Raw genomic sequence first — 22,122 nt, forward strand, 5'->3', positions numbered from 1 at the left:
CCGCCCCGCCCCGCACGTACCCACGGCCGGTTCCCGGGGCCGCGCCCCTCCCCCCGCGCGGGGACCGTTGCCCCCGGGCCGTTACCCGCCCGGCCATTGCACGCGCCGGGCGGCGCGTGCGGCCCGTTCCCGCCCGCCCCGCCTGCCGGCCCGGGGCGGGGCCTGGCGCCGCTCAAATAGCGGGCGGGAGCAGGAAGCGGGAGGTGCCGCGGGGAGGCGCCGCGCCGCACAGCCCTGCGCCGCGCAGCCCTGCCCTACCCCGCGCAGCTCTGCCTTCCCCTGCCGCCCTGCCCAGCACAGCCCTGCCGCCGGGGCCCGCTCCCGCCCGAGTGAGTATCGCCTGCCCCGACACGCCGCCCGGGGGGGGAGCTCCGTGGGGTCACCGTGGCCGCGTCTGCCTCTTCCTTTACCCTTCGCGGGGCGGGATCGGGGAGCTCAGCCTCAGGAGCAGCACGGCGAGCCCGCTCGGGGCAGGGCAGGGCAGGGCGGGAAGCCGGCGGGGTAAGCCCCGCGGCGTGCCCCGGCGGTGCGGGCCCTCCCGCCCCGGAGGGCAGCGTGGTGCCCCGCGGGCCTCGCCCCGGGCAGGGCCGCCGGCGGTGGCGGGAGCGGCGCGGTGTGGGGCCCGGCCCAGCGCGGCGTGGCGGGGCAGGGGGAGCCGCAGGGCCTGACAGACCGGTTGCTTGTCACAAGCCTGCGGTCTGCTGGCTGAGCTGACCGGGCGGTGACCCTGAGGAGGCTGCGCGGCGTTTCTCTTTTCCCTTGGTGATGCTGGAAACTTTCCTGCTTCCCTGCAGCTCCCCTCTTTCCTCCTTTCTGCCTGCTGAATCCGGCCTCGCTCTTCAGCGGTTCGGTTACTTTTTCTTTGGCTCAGTTTCCTGCTCTCTCCGTCTTTGGGTAGCGCGGGCTCGGCGCGGGCTCTGCTGGTCCCGCTCTCCTCCTCGGCCCGGCTCCGTGCTCTGGCCTGCCTTTCGCTCTTCCCAGCCCTAATCAAGGCACCCTCTGCCCCTTTTTCTCTGTTTCTGCCCTCCCTTTCCTTTAGCTTTTTATGGTTTAGGCGATGCCGCTTCTCGCTTGCCTCATCCTGTTTGGTGAAGCCCAACATCTTGCCCTCGAGCGCTGGGCAGAGCCTTCCGGCTGGAAGGGTGATGGCTGGGCAGGGGGGAGTAAGGAGTTAATCTCGTATCGGCAACTCCAGAGGGACTGGTGCTTGCCTTGGCTTTCCAGCAGCACAGGGCTGCGGGAGTGGCAGCTACAGCAATAAAGCAATGCAAGAAAGGATTTCTAATAATAGCGCTGTAATTAGTAGGAAGATCTGGTGAGCGATACAGATGAGTCAGTTTAGTGTGTGCTTTTCTCTAGTCTCCTTACCTTCCACAGACCCGTAGGTGTGTGGTTGGCTGTTAAAAGTGGCGAGCACGCTGGCTGCTCTTTGTTTCCTGTGAGCAGCGCACGTTCCTGTGATCCGAGGACAGTGCAGGCTGGCTGGCTGGAGCAGGAGGCTGGGTAGTGTGCAAAATAACTGAGCGAGCAGGTTCCTTGCCTTAGAAAGGCGTTTTTCTAACGCATGTGGTCAAGTGATGGTCTCTGTACCTTGAAATTATGATGACCTTGAAACTGGTGGGTTTGGTGGGGTTCTTGTCTTTTCCTTTTTTTTTTTTTAAACCCAACACTTTCTAGCCTTAATTAAAAAAAAAAAAAAATTAAGGCACGGTGCCTCAAAGTGGTTTAAATCACTAAAGTCTGAGTCCAGAAAGTTCATGCAACTCTTGATGTTTCTTGGGGTATCTGGGCCAAAAACTTGTTGTAGGATACTTGCTTTGTTATATTTTCAAAATAGTGAAAATGTCTGGTGGAGAAAGGAGCAAGGTGTTTCCCCAGAAGGAAATTATTTTTAAGGTTTTTGTTTTGTGTGGGGTTTTGGTTTTGTTTTGTTGTTTCTTTTTTTTGTGGGTTTTTTTGTTTGTTTTTTTGGTAAAGGATTTTTTGCAAAAGTCCACTTGTGGGAAAGGCTGACGTGTGTTCTGTTGTAACTTTCTGTCACTAGTCAGACTGAAACTATTTCCACCTGCCTGTTGAAGTGTAACATCTTAAAAGGTATTAATTTAAAAGAAGTGAAGGTTTTGTGCATTTTTTTCTTTCAGCCTTCTTAACAAGTTTAACACTGTTCAGCGTTTTCTTTAGGGCATAGCTCTGCAACATCTATTTCTTGTGATCTGTTCTGATGGTGTTACACAAAAACATTGTGGAACACATTGTATAAAAAGAAGCATTCTAGCACTTCGGTATTTGCTTGAATTTGTCTGTTCCTGTTCCCCTGTATTCTCTTCTAGGTCTCTTGTCTATCATTGTAAGTAACTGATTGGCAGGGTTTAGGGACCAGAAAAACTTCTGTTGTGTATGTGCAGAGTGTAACAGCTGGTTATAAATCTTCTGAATAGGCTGCCCTGTACTAAGAAAGGGAATATCTCCTCTTCTTATTTGGCTGCTCCTTCTTGTTTGCATTTGTGAGATTGCTGAATTTAGGAAGAAGAAATAAGACTGGTTTTTTTGATCAGGTGGTTTTGCAGAGTTCCTGTCCTCCCAATTCCTTGCAACCAACTTGGGCCAGCTGGCGCTTGTACAGCTGTGATGGTGAGTTCAGGTTTCTCACTGTGCACTGTTAGCAGAACCGTGTGCTACCCACCAACGGTACTGCTGGGACAAATCTGGAGTCTCTCTTCTTGGGAATTAGGTGTACCTGTACCCAGCACTGGGATGCTATACTTTTGGATAATGGGAGGGCCTTGTAAAAGTACTCAATGTGGCTTTTGATTTTTGTTAGCTCCCAAAATAGTAAGAGCTATGATATATAATTAGGGAAGGTTGGTAACCATGTGCATTCATTGAGCACTCTCACCTGACATAAGTTATGCCATGTTGTTTCTGTGTATCCTGTTTTTCCTTTGTAACAGGATGACAGGAGTCATCCACACTTGGCAGGAGTCTGAGGAGCTGGCAGATCAAACAGATTTTTTTTTTTTCTGTAGTAGAAAGAAAATGTTTCATCTGGAAGCAGGCAGGCACATAAATGTAGTGTCTGCCACCTTTAGAAACCTTCCTGGTACTTGGAAGTTATTGCTTCCCTTATGCAAAATTGAATGGGGGAGTAGGGACCTAATAACTATTAACAGGTTTATACTGTCAGCGCAAAGACTGCTGGCATAACTGTGGAAGAGCAGCTATGAGGTATTAGCTCCTGTGGCCCCTGGGTATGAAAAAGCAGTAGGGGAATCACCCTAGTCCACTGTTTTCTGCTGAAGGGAATTGAGTGCAGATGAACGGGTTTCATTTCCACCAGTTAACAGTTGCGCAGCTAGTGAAAGAGCAGAATTTACCAGCAAATCTTGATATTTCTTTGCAAAGTGCCTTCCTCTGGTTTTCTTTTGGCATGCTGTGGCTTTTTGTGTGTGTCAGATTATGATGTTATTTGAGGCTGGAACTATCTTCTTATCTATGTGCTATGCAAGGCCAAATACATGCAAATATTTCTCATTAGGGAGTTAAACTGATGGCTCATCTTGGCCAAAGGTGTGAAACTTTTACTTGAAGTCTGATCCTCCGCTAGTTTTGGATGGCTTATCTTGAGGTTGGAGGAGATGGCAGAGGGCTGGGTTCAGCTTTAATTGAAGCTCATCAGTAATTATAATGAAATATGTACAGTTGGTCCCTTTCCCAGAAATTTTACAAGCCTGATTTTTTTTTTTTTGTCAAGTCCAGAGACTAAGGATAGGGAAAATAAGGGTGAAATGTGAAAGGAAGTGTTAGGAGTGTCACAGAGTGTCCAATTTAGTTCTTTGGGTTTGAAAGCAATCTCTTAAGCTTCTGTGATTGCCTTGATTTGTACCAGATGTCTGTAGTGAACCATGTCCTGGCATCCTGCTGTCATCTGAGCTAGACTGTCAAGTGAACAGGACTCTGTAGCTGCCAGTGGTGTGCATTAGGCACCTCCTTATACCTGGATGAGGTGGAGCAGGCATTGATTCCTGCATTATTTTTTTTTAAGCAATTGCACAGTAGTAGAGCACAGTAGTGTGATGATGTCTCTTTCACACCCTCTGCAACAGATGTTCTTCACTCCCATCCCCTTTAGCAGCCCCATGGCTTAGAGTGCTGTTAGCACTGCTTTGGGCACTTAACAACTTCTGTTCTTGATCAGTCTGCTGCTGGCTTTCCAGTCTCTTTGCACCAATATGGCACTTCATGGAGGTGACAGTGCAGTGGGCTTTGGTTGGCTCGTTCTTGCCGGTGAACATGAGGAAGGGGCTGTACGCCTCAATACATCCTCAGAATGCTATTCTTACTTACAGGAGGATGCTGTCATTGTGGCTTTAAACTCTTCCTACCCCAGTATTTTGCTCACCACTTTCCGTTAAATCTTGGAGCACTTATTCAGCTTCACCGAAGGTACGAGGAAGGGAGTTGGACAGTGTTTGTGATTATTTCATGTGTGGATGTTTAATTTTTGTTTAGGTGTCCACGAACCTGCTGTGTGTTCTGATAAAACATTGACCTTTGGTCAGTTCCTAGTATGCTCTTCCTGCAGTGTATGGTGAATGGGCAATGCCCTAGTCTCTCAAATATATTGGGCTATTTATTTGATCTCTTTTTAAAGGAAAAAAGTGTTCCTTGATCAGTGTAACTCCTAGTAGTTTGATGTAGTTGTTGTTACACCCTTAGATTAACAGCCATGCAAACAAAACAAATCCACTTAGATCAGTTTTATATTCACTTCCTGGGATTCAACATTAGTCTGTGTTTTTTCCTAAATTAGGACTGAAATTGAAATTATTTCATACATTATCATGTGTTCTCTCCACTTTTTCACGATGCCTTTAGACCCAAAGCTAGAGACCCTGGAGCAGTGTGGAGCTGCAGATTGATGCAAGGTGCTGAAGCATCTACTGTGATTACATAGGTTTGCTATGGCAGCAGGTAGTGTGTGCTCCTGGAGGCAACTGTTCTGCAGTTCTGCTGTCACAGTTTCCAAATAGCTCCTGCTGTGTTTCTTTGAAGGAGAATATTTTCCTAGCTGGGTATCCTGGTATTTAAGGTCTTTAAAAGAGATGATGCTTTCTATTATCCTCACAATGTTAATGAGATGCTGCTGTGAAAAGGCTTTGATCAGGACTATGAATGCTGTTTTGAGTTACCATCCCTTTTGGTTGCGTGGCTTGATGTGCAACTTCCTGGTTTAGGTTCTTGAGGCTATCTGGGCTCCTGTCTTAAAAGATTCCGTCAAGCTGATTTTGATTTTTTTCACTGGCTTTATCAGTTTAATTATCATTATGGGAGTAGGGGTTTGAAATACCACACGGTGGGAGAGAATTCTCCTAAGGACCAGTGTGTTCAGTGTAATCAAAGGACCAGTGTCAGGCTTTCCTTCTGTGGATTGTCTCTTTGGCTGTGCTGATATGTGGTTGTTTCTTACTTATATAAAAGTAAGGAATGCAAGAGGTGTATATGATACAGTTGATCTTTAGGAGGAAGAAGGTCCATTTAAATGCATTTTCACATTTTGGAGAAGCTGTCAAATACCGAGATAGGGTTATGTATACTTTCAGAGCAGATAAACTTGCTGTTGTGAAGACTGTATCCCCTTTTCTATAGCTGCTTTAAGTCTTTTCTGTATAGTGAATGTTCCAAATCTGATAAGGTGAAATTCTCTTATTCTTTTATTCCTTGGACATGCCTTCTCAAAAGACCCAAAGATTCCTGTTGTGAGCATCTTTGTTACTGTTTGTTGTTTGTTGTGGTGTGGTTTTGGGGTTTTTTGTTTTGTTTTGTTTTTTTCAGAAAGCAGTGCAGGAATTCCTGATACTTACAAATCTGGAAGAGGAGTTCTTGTCTAGTCATTATGGCCTGAAGGTAACCACAGACAGAGAGATTGCCGCTGTTAGTGGCCATCTGTGTCCTTACAGCCATCCTTTTGATATTTTTAAATTATTTTTTTATCAGTTTCCTTCATTATCCACCTAGATAGCCAGTCAGGCAAATGATAGACAGATCTACATTTCTCTTTGTTATGATATCAGCTGTGAAATGCATCTGAGTTGCAATATGAAGTGGCATTCCTGATTTTCTAGCGGATGTATGATCTGTGTTCATGCTGGCACATGGTAACAGTAGTACATATGTTTAAAATAGGAGGGTATTCTTGTCCTCTAGGTGGCACAACAGTTACTGTATCCAGTTGTGCTTTCTGAGGTTCTTGTCAGAACATGTCCAAGTGGCACCTGCATCTGTCAGAGGCACTATTGCCGAGTGATAAGAGGGACTGTTCTTTCTGCTCCGGGGACTGAGCACTTTGTCTCTGCTCAACTGTTAAAGCATGCTAGAGTGCAAGCATCTAGTGCTGATGCCCCAGTGGGGGTATCTACTAAACCCGGAAGCAAGACTTGCATTTCTCTTACTCAGCACTGTCACTTGCACATAATCAGTGGTGGCTGGGCTTTGTTCCAGTCCCTACCACTTACCAAGGTCACTGAGGAGCTCCCTGCTCTCAGTCTGTTTGCCCTTCTTTTGTAATGTCAAAAGACTGGCACTGTGATTCCTCAGGCTTTCTCATTTCCAAGAGGCAAAAAGTAAGAACAGATGAATATGCCCTGTGATATTATTGCTGGGTGATGCAGTTGGACTGGTGAACACAAAGCTAACCTTGTAAAGACTATCAGTCTTGTGAGGGTGATAGTGCCTTTTTATCAGGGTTTGCTCTGCTTCCTCCTGTCAGGTCCTTAGAAAATGTAGAAGTATTTTCTTAAACTTTATGAGGAGGTACAATGCAGAGCAGGCTTACCAGACTGGAGTTACTTTGCTCAGCGCCAGTGGGGAAAAACTAAGCTCAGTCCCAGATCCAAAACCACACCTGTAGTGTGGCAGTCAAGATCCAAATTGTGCTGCCTCCTGGTGTGGACGTGCCCAAAATATAAAGATGTACAAATTCCATTTGGGTCCAGCTCTAGTTTAGCTGAATCCAAATTCTAGATCTGAGCTTTGGGCAGTTTGAGCTACAGGCTTTCTGCTCACTCAGTTTCAGCCCAGCTGCATCTGTTTTCTGGCTTCTGAAGAACACTGAATGATGTCGTCATACTGCCTCCATCACTGGTCTGATCTAGAAGCCAGAGTAATAAAAAAATCCCTACCTACATTTTTTTTTTTCTTTTAGAATTAGCAATGCACCAGTGTTACTTATTAATTGGCATGCTATGAAGGGGCTGGGCAGGAGAGCATGTTGAGCCAGATTAACATAAAGCTTGATGAGGAAGTTGGGTGGTTTTCCTCCTAACTCAAAGTACTGCCCTGATAACTAGAAGGTTGTTACAATTCATGTCATCATGAAAAATATTGTGAAGTGGCAGGAGACCTTGGGGAGTCGAAATCTCTTAAAAAGCTCAACTGAAACCTTTTTAGAATTGTCTTTACAGGCTTTTCTTTCAAAAAGGAGAATAGTTCTCCATCAAACACACTGTGAAATATATTTCTAAGTGTAAATGCACATCTGAGAGTACTTAGTATACAGGCTAAGATGTTCACTCTGTACTAAGGCTGCATAAAGAAGCATAGGTAAAGATGCTCCAGCTAAGGAGGTAGTCAGAAAAGCATTCATTGGTGTTGGGTCTTTGTGTTCCATTTACAGTTTCAGTGCCACTGAATGCTGAAAGACAAATACACACTGAAACTGTCAGGACCAGGAATTACTCAGCATGTTTCAATATATTTTTGCATCAAAGGTGTTATGAGCAAGCTGCTTTATCTGTGTTGGAGTGATTGGTAGTGACATTATTCACATATTAAAGACGAATACAAGCTGAAGCTGAAAGGAAGAGAAACGAAAGCTGACAGCCTCAAGCAATCAGAAGTTACACTGCAGTGTAGCAGGGAGGGGTGGATTTAAGCACTCTGGTTCCTGACTAGCAGGGTGTCTTTCCTGAAAGCCTGGCAAATAAATCACAAGGGGATGCAGTCTGTCCAGTGCTGGGCCACAGACCTGCTGGCATCTTGAAGTATCCTGCCTATGGCTTGTCAGTTTTGTACTTCCAAACTGAAGCTATTGAATTTCCCTTTTAGGGAGAATGCCTGGAAAATGCTGATGTTCCCTATGGTGGGGAAAGTCCCAAGAAACTCCAAGCCAAAAGCTTTGGTGTTAACCAGATGGTACCAAACCATCACTTTAATTTCACAATGGCACATGTATGTGCATCTGTAGATGCACAAAGGGTCTTTATCAGCCTGTCCTTCAGCTGGCTAACATAATGTGCTATCTCTGCTCCCCTACCACCTGGCCTTTCTTTCCAAAGCCTAGAATCAATTTATTTTTTTATTTTATTTTTTTTTTCAGAATAGCAGTGGGTCTCAGATGAGGCAAAATCCTGGGGCTTTCTAAACACTGTTGCAGGCTGGCATATCCTCTGCAGGCTGAATAGTGATGGGGACAGGTTATCTGTGGTTATAATAACTTCCTATTTATTCACCTCAGCACTGTTTTGTAGATCAACAAGCCATCTTCCCTTTTGCTGTTGATTTTTCTTTCTCCTTGCAAAGTCCGAAGTGCATGTGCAGCTGCCATGACAGTAGTCAGGCTTGTTCCATAGCTAGAGAAATATGAGGAAAAGCTCTGATCTCTGCTGCTTGCTGCACTGTTTAGTTCCTGTTGGAACTAATGGGCTAGTAATTGAGTCTGGGGTTTGCTTAAGACTGTCAGGACTTGAAGTGCTACAGTCAGGAGTCTGCACAGCTTAGAGTTTCCTCAGATATGAAACTTCATAAGCCTGTGGCATTGTTTCTCTTCCTCACTTTCCAGTAATAGCTGACTATCTAAAGCATTTGTACCTATGGCAAGTTTTCAGGAGGACAGTGAAACAGAGTGGTTATGGCTTGATATGTGAATTTACAATGTCAAGTCACATCATCAACTGATTCTTTTTCCCCATATGTAAAATTAGGTGTTCTATAAAGAGCTTTGCAACTCAACATAGAAGTGTTTGCCTACAAGACAAATACAGTTTCATTTCTTCAAATAGTAATGTCATCCTGACTGCCAAAAATAAAGTTCTTATCTTTCAGCTACTAGGCAGAGAAAGCAGTGGACAGGTTGGAAGTTTTTTCTTTGTCAATGACTGATGCTTTATTGCAGTTCCTGCTTTAAAGACTTCACTCTTGTCTCAAATGTGGTACAAAAAGATAAGTATCTTGATAACTCACACAACAGGTCCATTGATAGTGGTGAGTCTATCCAGGTGTTTGATTAGGACATGTCTAGGAATCCAGACAAGTTTAAGGTGTCAGACCTACAGATATGTGGATTTGCTGCTGGGATGAGTATGTTTTCATAACCAGACAGTGTCTGATACAGCTGAGAATAGTAACAGGCTGACCTGTAAGGAGTGAAGGATCTGAGGGAAAATTATGGTAAGCAGAGGCTTTTATTTGTGAGGTGAATTCTTTTCTGAGCTGTCTTGAAGATACAACAAAAGTGTGAAGAGGGGAGGAAAGTTGATTTATTGGGTGCCTTAGCACTATTGCTGTAGGGATTCTGGGTCCTAGTTCTGTTTGTGGCAGCCTTGAGAGCTATTGAGAGTTCCCCCTAACTGGTAACCACATGCTACCATCTGGTTCTTGCTGCCATGTGTGGTGACATGATTGCAGTGTTCGGGGGTACAGCAGAACCCCATGCTGGTTTTAGAGCAGGTGAAACCTTACATGCTTTGCAGCTGTACTGTTTCCATGGGAAGACAAAATGTGTGCTTGCAGTGATTGCTCTTAAAATATGTAGCATGTGGCAGGGGTATTGGTAGGGAGGACCTAGTTCAGTCGCTCTGGCACAACTATGGCCAGTACTACCCCTTTTCCCAGGATGGCATGGCACCACCAGCAAGGGCTGTGGGAGAAGAGTGCTATACAGTGGTCACGGCTTTTCCTTTGGCTTACCCCTCCAAGAACTGGAAGAGGTAGCTTAGTAATGTGGGAGGAAAGGCAGGTGTGGAAGAGAGCCATGGAGTGCAAACTGTCTTGCAGTCCTGCCTCATGCTTTTCTGCTCTGCCAAATTGCACAGCCATCTCTCCTTAAAGCCTGGTGTCAGAGAGGGGATTCTGGTCCTACCTGCTGTGGACTATAGTGTTGCCACCCCTTATTGGTGGGATGCAGCTGAGAACAGCTGCTCTAGTGAGTTCCTTGTGTTTAAAATACCATTTTTTTAGCAAGAAAGGTGAAAAGAACTGATGAAAAAACCTTGTGGTCTTATCTGTCGAACACTTCAAGACATCTAGTGGTTTCTTAGAGGCAGTTGCTAATGCATGAATCTTTCTTGTCTAATGAGTGAATTGAGAGTGTGAGAAGAAATAATCTATTAAAAGTAATTGGTATTTCAATTAAAAAAAAATCATACTCCATAACATTAATTGCAAGACTACCAGAAGCCCTAAAGCAGACTTAGTAAATGATCTAGTTTCACTCTGAATCTGAATGCATGTGGTGTTTGTAGCCTTTATCTTAATCTTTTCTCATTCTCCAACTAAAGATTCTTTTCACTAAATATAAGGTAGCTTTTTCCAGCCACCAGAAAATGTATTAATCAGAATCTAAAACTATGAGGATTCCAAAGTCTTAATAATTAAAAAACTTAAGGTGGCATCAGCAGCATGGTTACATTTGACTGGAGTTTGCTCTTTAGAGGTCTGCTTTTTATGAGATTCCATTAAAGAATTTGACCTCTCAGGAAGAACTTTGTGACTATCCAAAGGTCTTGTATTGAGTCAAAGTAATTATCTGAAACTTGAGATTTCTTGATTTAGTAGTTAACTAATAAATTTATATATATATTTAAATTGGCCTGATATTGTAGTAGTAGGGAGCCATTTTGTGGTGTGAGAGAAGTCCTTCTTCCTGTTCTCAGGTATGTTTTTGACCACCCATGCAGAATTTTAGTAGCTGGGGGCTAGAACCCCTTAAGGACTTTCACTGCCTGGGTGGTAATTCTTTGATTCTGGAAAGAGTAAATGAAATTATGATCTTCAAGCCTCCTTGTTTTAACTTTTTTTACTGTGTAAGTACTTTGGAATGTGGTAGGTTTGTTATTTTTTTCTTGTTGGCTTTCTGGCAATTCTTATCTCTGCTCATGTGCAGGAGTGGACAAACTTGTAGTTTGCAACTGTGATGAGTGATTTTTAGTGCCTGTATTTCTGTGGACTTGCCCTGAGGAATGTCTGACTTCATATAGAGCTGAGGTGATCCCCTCGGGGGAAGGGAAGAACCCCATGTATTTTAGGGCTCTTTCTTCTGCATGCCCATTAACATTTCTGGGTGCAGCTGGGCAGGGGTTGCTTATTCCCTTTCTGTCTGTATTGAGGCTCTTGTCCAGGTATTTTGCCTGTGTGGGGCACCTATCACCCTGGAAGTACTTTTCTGCTATAACTTCTTTTGGGAAAGCAGAAGTGCTTTCAAAATCCGATATTTGGGTCCGTAGAGCTATAGCCTGCATCTTTCCAGGTGTTGATGTGAGGAACATTCACAGACTGATAGGCTCAAGCTCCTCTTACAGCTCCTAGTCAGCATAGTAACCTGTGTGGATGATGCACATGCACAGCTTTGTGCCAAGCTGCTGTGCTCTGCCTTTCCAGGCCTAGCTGTATGGGCATGCCCAGAATAGATCTGGACCTTTTTGTTTGACATGTATTTTCTGCTCTGGGGATGGAGGAGCATGCCTCTCTTCCTTCCTGGACTGGAGTAGTCTCTGCCCCTTCTTTTCAAGTAGGGAGTGGGAAAAGACAGTAGTGCATTTATTTTTGGTTGCCTTTTTCATGGTTGTTTGGACTGAACAAAATTAGTTTCCTGGCAGTGTGAATTAGTGTGACAAAAAATGTAGTGAAGTTGGGATTTAAAGCCACATTCTGAGCTTTCCTTGGAAAGATGTGGCAGGTGGCAAACCCTACAAGGAAGTGTCTTGACTTCTACTTCTCTTCCATTTTCTTGCTGGAAGAAAGATCTTCTCTGCAAGCTGATGTTTTATTTAGTCTGTTTATGCCGTCTGACTGTGATGACCCTGCCCTCCAGTAATTGACTAGAATTCTCACCAATGAGAAGAAACAGGTCATCCTAGCAGTTTGGGTGGAAGAGGTTTTGGTGTAAAGTTTTTGTGAGTGAGAAATCTCTTGAGTGCTAGTCAGCTAGTTTCACCAGCACATCTGGCTACCTGTGTGCAACTTACAGCTGTAGTGGCTCATGTTGCATCAGACTTCAGCTAGAACTGCAGGATAACATCTGTCCCTCCACGTACATAGTGTGGTGTGAACAGAGGTTGGTACAACTTCTTGCATCTTGAAAGATGAGGAAATCTGTTCAGCCTGTTATTCATGTTATGAAGTCAGCTGGCTATTCTGAGCCTGTATTAGCCAGCATGGGCTACTCTGACCAGAGAACTGCTGTGTCTGTAGGAAGCTTTTGGCATAGGCTAGAGCTGGGTGGGGATGGCAATCCTGGTAGAACCCAAGAAGGTCACTGTGATGAATGTGAGTTTCAAGGCAAATAGGATGTGGGCAGCAGAGGCTCAATACTACTTCAGGCTTTCTGTGGTCTGAGCCATGATGGTTCAGGAAGTGGTGTTTAACTCAGCAGGATTTAGGATCAGAGTATTTCCACTGTTTTTTAAATGTAACACAAACACCTAGCTTTTGGGCTGAATGACTTTGAATTGAAAATAAATGTTATATATAAAACAACATCTGTGCAAGTTGAGGCTTTGCCTAGCATATGGAAATGTTGCTGATATGGACAACTCCTGAGGACTTTGGACAAAGCTAAAGTACTAACACAGACTTAATGTGAAATCCCCACTTTTCACTTAATTTCAGAAATTTGGTCTTAAGTTCTCCAACTTGAATTAACATCTGTCTCTCCTCCAGCACAGTCAAGCCCAGGAGAAGGGTCATTCTGACCTGTTTCAGAGCCCTGTCAGGTTCCAGAGAAGACGACAGAGGACTACACTCTCCCTAGCCAGCACACTCCTTAGGGTTAAGGTGAGTAGCAGCAATAGTGATCTGAATGGAACAGAGGAAAAGGCAGAGCAGCCAAGGTTAAACCTCTGTTTTAGGAAGTTAATTAGTCTACATGTAAGAACTAATGGAAAAAGAGCTAAGAGGCTACCTGTGGGTTGTTGTGTGTCTTGGACATATTTGAGATTGTTTTTTGTCTTGGGGACTTATAAGAGCCTTTGAAAAGTTGGGAAATTCATGGTCTCTTGAAATGATCGCTGTGGTTTCCTTCAGAGTTTGAATTAATTTTTGCTTTCACTTCCTGCCTCTTGCCCGATGGCATGCTTGGTTATTTAAAATATAGCTGTGAGGGGGTTTTTACTATGAAATAGGATCATTGATCACTAGCCCAGATCTTTGATGGTTAGCTGGCCATCTGTTTGGGCTCCTTGGTGCTTGAACCCTGTTTTTGGTCAGAATGTAGTCTGTGCAGCACCCAGATTATTGCCCTGGGTGAAGAAGACTTGGCGAGAAGGTAGTGTCTGCTTTCAGCTAGGTCCTACCCATCAAAAGTTAAAGCCAGCTTGCATCAGACTTCTTTGTGCAACTGTGGTACTGTTGCATTTAAGGCAGCAAATGCAAGGTTCACAAACAGTATTCGTATCCTCCCTGCCTTCTCATTTGCTAGGTTAGGCTAGTGTTATTGGCATTTGCTGTGCTGCTTCTGCACCTTCCTTTAGGACTTCCTGTACCAGATGTAACTGCTTGGGCTGCTGGTCTCATCCACCCATCAGCTACAGATGTCTGGATGAGGAAGGAGCACCCCTTTCTTAGTGGGTGAGGGAGGCCACCCTCTGCACCATGCTCTCTGTCCTCCCTGCATGACTTTTCCTTTGGCACTGCCTAGCCACAAGACAGGCCAAGGATTGTCAGCCTTGAGCGTGCACTGTGGGGGGCATAGGAACTTGTGGTGAGTGTCCTTTTTTCTCCCTTCTTCCTAGTAGCCTCTCAGGAGGCTTAGCAGAGTTGTGCTTATGTTACTAGAACCCTTTGGCCCCTTAGTCTAGCTTTCCTGTCCCTAGATATTTGTTGAGAAAGTATTGAAGTAAGCCTGAGTAAACATGTGGATCTGCATGGGGGGACAGGGAGGGAGGTGCACTTGAAGTCCTGTAGATGTGTTGCAAAGTCAGCTGAGTGATTCACTTCAGAGTATGCTGCTGTGCATGTAGACCTGAGCAGCTTACCTGCTCTCATTAGGTATTCAGGAACTCCTCTGTGATAATGCTGCTTTCCATTCCATGCTTTGGCACTATAAAGGGTTGTTCCTTCCTTCCCCAGCACTGCCTCTCAGCTTTAAAGCTCTATTTGTAGGTCATGTCCCTCCACTGTCTTCCACATGGCTGGAAGGGGTTTCATGCCCCTCTTTCATGTGAATAGGGCCCATCTTGCTGGGACAGTTGTGGTTTTTCCAGCCCTTTTTTTATGACTGCTAGTGTGTGACGGGTGGCTTTCTCCAGATATATGCATATGCATCACTAAAAGGGTCATTTTCCACAAGATATAGACAGACCCATGAGCATGGCTGCAAGATGTGTGTTTACAGAAACTTCTTCTTTTAACCCTTTTCTTTCTCACTCTCTTGCAGGGCAAGGTCTTCTGGTCTGAAGCAGAGAGTGACAAGAGCTGATCTGTCTCTGAATCTGTCATGGAACAGGTTAGATTCAAAGTGACTGGAGTCAGTGTTTCACAGTAACTAGTGGTTCTCTTCGTGTGCTTGTTCTGAGATAGCTCAAAAGAACAGAGTCTCAAAAAATACTGACTGGAGTCTGGAGATCTAGTCCAACACCCCTGCTAACATAGGATTTTATAGAGCACATCACTCAGTGCAGCATCCAGGTGGGTTTTGAATATCTCCAGAGAAGGGGATTCTTCAGCCTCTCTAGGCAGCCTGTTCCTGTGCTTTGTCACCATCACAGTGAGGCTGCGCTTCAAATCCTGGGTTCAGTTTTGGGCCCCTCACTACAAGATGGAGATGGAAGGGCTGCAGTGTGTCCAGAGAAGGGCAGCGGGGCTGGGGAAGGGCCTAGAGCACAAGTCTTACAAGGAGCTGCTGATGGAACTGGGGCATTTAGCCTGGAGAAAAGGAGACTGAAGGGTGATGTTATCACTCTCTACAGCTACCTGAAAGGAGGTTGTAGTGAGGTGAAGGTCAGCCTTTTCTCCCACATAACTAGTGATAGGATGAGAGGAAATGGCCTTAAGTTGCACCAGGGGAGATTCAGATTGGATTATAGGAACAATTTCTTTACTGAAAGAGCGGTCAGGCACTGGAACAGGCTGTCCAGGGCTATGGTTGAGTCACCATCCTTGGAGGTATTAACAACACCTGCTTTCCATCAGGTTCACCCCTAACCTATACTGATGCATGGAATTCTTCCTCCCCAGGTGTAGGACCCTACACTTGTCCTTGTTGAACCTCATTAGGTTTCTCTTTGCCCAGCTCTCCAGCCTGTCCAGGCCATGCTGGATGGCAGCACAGCCTTCAGGTGAATCAGCCAGTCCTCCCAGCTTCATACCATCAGCAAATTTGCTGAGGATATGCTCTGTCCCCTCATCCAGGTCACTGATGAATATGTTGAACAAGACCAGACCAAGTATTGACCTCTGGGGAAACAGCCTCCATCTAAGCCCTGCACTACTGATCACAATGCCCTGAGCTCTGTCACTCAACCACCTCAGTGTCCACTCATCTAACCCACATTTTCTGAGTTTCTTAATGAGAATGTTATAGGAGGCAGTGTCAAAAGCCTTGCTGAAGTCAAGGTAGAGAGCATCCACTGCTCTCCCCTCACCTAGCCATCCAGTTGCAATGTCATAGAAGGCTATTGGATTGATCAAGCATGAGTTGCCCTTGGTGAATCCATGCTGACCATTCCCAATAACATTATTTTCCACATGTTTAGAGATGACATCCAGAATTGTGTTTCACTACCTTTCCAGGTACCAGCATGTAGTTTGCTGGGTCATCCTTGCCCTTTTTGAAGACTGGAGTGACTGGAAAGGGATAGACTTGTGTCTTCATCTTCCCCAGAATTCCTGCAGAGGCCCTGACAATCCTCTGAGTACAGACAGACAGTGGATGGAACCCCTTAGCTTGCAATTTGTTTCCTTGTTACCTTACAGTGTGACCCTCTTCCTTTAAAACACAGGCTGGAGATACAGCCATTTAGGGGGCTACAGTGTTTATTAGCTAAAACCAAAGTAATACATCAAATTAATAGACAAACCACTGTGATCAACTATCCATTATTTCGTGCAATATTAAACACAATTAGGAAGCTATTATTTGTCATACTTTAATCTTATTAACTACGTTGAACTGCTATTGAAACTTCTGTCATCCTCCCCACCCCATCTAGTGTTAAGATACAGTTCCTAACCCTCTTTGCTTTGCCATCCCACAAACCTTTTTAACACAAACCTGATGACTAGTCCAGTGGGTTGTTCAAGGTTATTGCTCCTGGTGTCCTTGTGTCACCAGGTGAGTTTCATTACTATCTATAAATACCCATACTCAGATTCTGGAAGATTTGCCTTGAATTGATCTTCAATCATATACCTTATTTTCCATCCATTTCTGGAGTCTTTTTCTAGCCTTTGTTTTGCCCTTTCTCTGCCCAGTCTCAACTCAAATAAACAACCTGTCTCTAATTATTTTTTATGCATTTGTCCCAGTTTTGCTACTGTTGCCTAGACAATATGGGTCCTGTATGATATTACTGATACAGTTAGGTAGATACAGGTGGCCTTGCAAGGTTCCACTCACCAAAAGATACCTGAAACTTAATTACAATTATCAGGGTAAGCAATATAAACTATTCTTCTCCTTGGTTACAGTTAAGCCTAAGTATTTTCTTGTCTTGTAGGCGCACAGTCTGCATACCCAAGTAAGGATTTTCTTTCACTTTGTTTTTGCACAGCATTTTGCTGTCTTAGCTGCTCAACTAAAATTATTGAACAGTCTCCTGGTTTTCTGCAGAGGTTTTCTACAGTTGGTTATGCGGCCCCATGTTCTATTGAGACCTCTTGTTCACATTAGTCTGAGTGCCTCATGGACCTCCTCAGTTTAATTTGGGCACTCCATGCTACCTTGCTTGAAGATGGCAAGGGGCATGGCCGTGGAGGCAGCCTGTGCCTGTTTACTGGGGGTGAATGTGCTGGTCTAGATGATACCGGACACCAATGATCTGCCATGTCACTGTCACTAGTCTTGTGAGCAACTGCTTGGCTGTCTAAAGGGAGCTGAACAGGTTCTCTATGGAGCTAGTCTAGATCCCTTTGAAGAAGGGGAAAAAAAAGTGAACCTTAGGGGTTTTTTGCCTTATGTTATCTGTTATCTCTGTTCCCCACCTTGTTACTGCTATGCTCTGATTACATTTCAACATGGAGCTGCTGACTTCATTATGAACAGAAAGTAGAATGCCCAATCCCCAAATACAGAGGTAGAAACCTTCCAAACACAGATGTTTCAATAGGAGTAAGTGAGGGTTTGTGCTAAGTACACACCTGTTTCACAACAGCAGTCCTGATCAGGGTTTTTGTCATTACCACAGCTGGAAATGTGCCAGAGAAGGTGAGTTGACACTTCTACCACTGATTTGTAAGAACAGAGCTATCTATAGTTCACCATCAGGTGGCTCTGTGTGGGTACACATCCAGCAGTCAGCCAGGGAGTCCCCAAGACTTCAGCAGAGGCATACTTAAGGATGGCCAAAGGAGGAAAGAAAAATGTGCTCACCGTTGGAAAACAGTAGGTGCATAGACCTCCTGAGTAGGACTTTTCCTGGGTGTGGGCTTAACAGTGATTTTTCTTCTGTTTAAGATCAATGGATCTGTCCAGATGGAGCATGCACTGCTGTATGCCTTCCTGGAGGTATCCTCTGACTGTAAGTTCAGAGAGCAACTGCAGTCCCTGAAAAGCCTGAGGACTGTGTATTCGCAAGGCGGCATCTGCGATGATGATGAGGCAGAACTTCAGACTGATGGCAATCGGAATGGCCACATGCAGAATGGTGGGCTAGGCAAGTATTCTTTTCTCCTTCCTACATGCCTCTCTGAAAGTGGTAGTTTTCTTTCCCCTTTTCCCATCTTTGCTGATGGTCTGTTTCCGGGGTACCTTTTTTCTCCATTGAGAAATTTTACAGTGTGGAGGTGGTGTTGGTTGGGATTTTAACACTTGGGATAAGACAGCTAGTGCTTAGCACTTTATCTCTCTATGGATTTTTAGGGCACCTGTCACCCTGGGGTTTTGTCTGCAGCACATCAGACAAGGGCCACAAAGCTGGTTACTAATGATAGTTGTCCCCAAGGAGTATGATACTAAGCAGTTAAGTTAGGCCTTGCACTGCTCCTCAGGGAACACTAGGCTAAGGTTTAAGAACAATTCTAGTTCTGGTGCCAAAAGGAGGTAGGGGTCAAGGGGTAATGATTGCTAAGTGAAGAAGGTTATAGATCTAAGAAATTTTTTATTTTTTTTTAACTATGAGCGTGGTGAAACACTAGAACAGGTTGCCCACAGAGGTGATAGGTGCCCCATCCCTGGAACATTCAAGGTCAGGTTGGATGGGACTCTCGGCAACCTGATTTAGTTGAAGGTTTCCCTGCACAATGCAAGGAGGCTGGACTACTTGACCTTTAAAGGTCCCTCCCAACCCAAACCATTCTGTGATTTCCTAAAGTGATGTATTTTAGATGGTGTTTAAGAGACAGGTCCTAGCAGTAGTCACTTGAAAAAAATGTGTACACTCACTTCCCCTCTCTAGGCAGGCTGTTGGCTCTAGCTGTCCTGTACAAATTTTGGCTGGAGATGCTTTGACCCCCCCCCCCCTCTTTTTGGACAGAGTGAGGCTGCATTTAACCTGAACTAATTAAAAGAACCTACTTGTACACTGTCTCTGGTAAATAAGTTGAGTGCAGGCAAGGAAGCTGTGGTGTTTATGGCTGTCACGAATGCACTACGATTGGGGGTGGAATGGCAAGGAGGTTGTTAACAGAGATGGACAAAATGCAATGGGTCAGCTTACTTGCACTGAACCTAGTCTGACTGCAGCCTGTGAACTAAACCCCCCTGTATGTGTTGACAGTGTTTGACCCTGAGATAAATGAAGAAGTGGTCAGGATCATTGCTGCTCAGCTTGCTGAGATTGGAGACCAGTTTGAAAGAGAAATCGAAGCAAGAGTAGTAAATGATCTAGTGCAGCATTTTCTGAATGAGAACCTGTCTGGAGAGGTGAGTGAAAAGCAACATGACTAGCAGTTTCCCTTTTAAATGTTGTCAATCCTTCCTATTGTGACTTTGAAGCAGCAAACTTGCAACTTCTGTGCCTTTGCTAGTTTACTGATTTAATTATTGCCATCTTAAAATTCAGCCCAAACACTTACCTCTGAAGATTTGTTAGAGGTGATGCTGTATTTCATGGTAGCTGTTGCCCTGCAAATCAGGTTCCTTGGGTTCATCTCCTTTCTGTGGATGGTGAAACTGAGGTAGTTGTGGAGAGGACTGACTTCCAGAGGTCTTTTGTCCTCATTTTGTTGGCCCAATGGTCTATCTTTGAAAATCAACTGTCTGGTTAAGGCTTAGTATTTGTCTTTAAGATGTTTGGACTGTGGTGCTGAGTCCCTTATGTCTGCTGCTCTTCATGTGGATGAAACTTGAGCAGTGTTAGTGCCAGATGCTTGATTTGTGCTTGTTACTGAACACTTTCTCTAGCTCCTGCCTATGTGAAGGCTTTTCTGTGAAACTCCCTCTGTCTTCTTCCCAGTCCCCACCTAAAGTTTGTATCTCTGATCTTTACTGTGTTTAAAGTGGATTGCCCTCTCATGGGAGCCCCAGGATTCCTGTGCCGTTTCAGGACTTTGCAGTCTGGGTGCAAACAGGGGGGAGAAAAGGGGCTGTTCCACCCTCAGTGTGTGAGGTGCTATCCAAGTTTTCTTGCTATGTGTGTTGTCTCCCTTTCTTTTTTGTCTTGGATGAACAGCTGAGCTCTAAGATAGTACTTTTTACTGTCATCCAGGGTGTGTAACAGGCAGGCTACTGTGGGAGGAAAAGGAGCAGAATCTTGTGATGTGTTGGATCAAGCACATCAGTTACCAGCAGAGTGCTGGCAGGCTGTGCTGAGACCCCTTTCTCCCACTGCTTTTGCACTGAGGTCCCTCCCTTCTTTTCATACAGGAAATAGCTCGGCGCATGTCACAGGTAGTGGAAGAGCTTGTACGAGCCATCCCCTCAGACATGGAACAGGAGAAGGCCATGTTGGTGATAGTAATGGTCTTGACTAAAAAAATTGCAAATACTATGCCTTCCCTTCTACAGCATGTCTTCAGCACCACTGTGAACTACATGAGCCAGCTCCACAACTACATTGTCAGAATGGTGAGTGCTGTCAAATAGCTCTGTGCCGGGCACAGCCAGCTCCCCCAATGTCAGTGCTGCCTTCCCCTTTGCTCAGCTTAGCTCAAGGGTGCAGTTACTACAGAAACCAGTCACTGGGGTAAGAGACTAGTGTTCATGATGCCTTCCTTCTCTGTGGAGTGCTGCCACAGCAGCTGGATAGCACGGTGCAGGGGGACAGGCCTAATGGTTGTCCACCACCTCCAGGGGGCTGTCTCATGTGCTTCCCCCGGGAATGCTGGTGCCAGCTGTGTCCCTGGCCCTAGCGCAGAAGGGGGGGCCGAGGGGTGATGGCAGACGTGCAGCACAGCAGGTGGCAGAGTTGCAGCCTGGTTCATGGCGCTGGGTCGTGCAGAGGAGGCTGCTGCTGCTCACCTTCCCCGGGAGCTGGCAGCCTCCTCCAACGGGTGGCTAGGCAGGCACAGGGCTCTCATGGGAATGGCTCTACTACTGTTAATGTTAGTTCTGTTTTCTCTCCCTCTAGCTGCGTGAGTAAGCTCTCCAGCTCTGTGTGGAGAATGTGGATTCCTGAAGACTACCTACTTTTATTGATGTAGACAAATAACATTTTCTGTTCTTAACTTCTGAGATGCAGCTGTGAAAGGGAGGGTAGAGCTTCATAGATAGGCTTTTGTAGACTAGCACAGCAATATGATAGTAGTGTGAGCTGTGTGTCAGCTCTGCCAGTACCTGTAAGGAGTAGTGCTTGCCTTATCTCATTTTATAATAGTGTTTTTTCTTACCTTAGCAATAGCAGCCTTTGTGGAGACCAGAGGAAATGCTGTGAGCACAGAGCCTGCCCTCTCAGTATTTTATTTTCTAATCAGCACTAGCATTTAGCTTTAGTTATTCTCTTCCCAGCCCTCCTCCTGGTGCTACTGCTGAGCCATGCCGAGTGTTAATTGTTCCCAGGAAGGCTTCAGGCTGTAGAATGGGTGGTTGATCAACACAGATCACTGAGGGGGAAGGGTAAAAAAAAAAAAAATCAAGTCTGTCTTTAGAGGGAAGCTGGCAGGAAAGTACTCTAAAGGAGGGTTAGATGTGTTTGGCCAGGACAGGCTGAAGTAAAGATGCTTCGGTATCAATTGTGAGCTACTGCTTGCTTGAAAAAAAACTGAATGAGAACTTGTAAAGAAAAGGAAGGAATAGGTGCAGGACAGATTGTTTCAAGGAACACAACCTGGATATACTTGAGGAAATGTGTTTAGCTTTAGAATATCTTGCTGTAAAGAGAATGTTATCAGCCTTGGATCAGGAAGAATATATGATATCTCATGTCTGTGTATTGTAGTCATCTCAGGTTCAACAAACTTGAACTCAGGTTGTTTGATACATTTGTAATCACACAGAAGGTGGCAAATACTTCACCTGTGATCCAGCTGCCTCAGAAGTTTTGAAGTTATGTAAATATTTTGTGGGGGGTTTTTTAACTTAAATAAAATTCAGTTCTCATGGCAATACAGCTCTTAAGAATGTGAAGTTCTAAAAGTTCTACCTGCTTGGGGTTTTTTTTGATGTTGCTGGTTTTTGTGCAAGTACTTTTGGCACTTCTCTAATTCACTACTGCTTATGATGCAGCTGGCAGTAGTACAGATGTCCTGGTCCTAGCTTTACACAAGCAAATCTTGCATAAGTAAAAAACTTTTTTCTTTTCTTTGGGTGCTTGCACT

At 45.0% G+C, this 22,122-nt stretch overlaps 1 protein-coding gene across 3 annotated transcripts; it reads left to right on the forward strand.

Annotated features, from left to right (window-relative positions):
• The first annotated feature begins 177 nt into the window (after positions 1-177).
• On the forward strand, positions 178-21,910 carry BID (BH3 interacting domain death agonist). 3 transcript variants are annotated; one of them, XM_051644173.1, is made up of 7 exons: positions 178-329; positions 12,934-13,047; positions 14,648-14,716; positions 17,885-18,083; positions 19,146-19,291; positions 20,234-20,434; positions 20,937-21,910. In XM_051644173.1, exons 3-7 carry the CDS (start codon positions 14,708-14,710, stop codon positions 20,946-20,948), a joined length of 567 nt encoding a protein of 188 aa, XP_051500133.1. In that variant the 5' UTR covers positions 178-329; positions 12,934-13,047; positions 14,648-14,707; the 3' UTR covers positions 20,949-21,910. The 3 variants fall into 3 exon arrangements, with proteins under 3 accessions (XP_051500133.1, XP_051500134.1, XP_051500135.1); XM_051644174.1 differs by having other exon boundaries at positions 12,939-13,047; XM_051644175.1 differs by lacking the exon at positions 12,934-13,047.
• The last annotated feature ends 212 nt before the right edge of the window (positions 21,911-22,122 follow it).

The sequence above is a fragment of the Apus apus genome, chromosome 1, assembly GCF_020740795.1.
Source record: "Apus apus isolate bApuApu2 chromosome 1, bApuApu2.pri.cur, whole genome shotgun sequence".
Taxonomy (NCBI): domain Eukaryota; kingdom Metazoa; phylum Chordata; class Aves; order Apodiformes; family Apodidae; genus Apus; species Apus apus.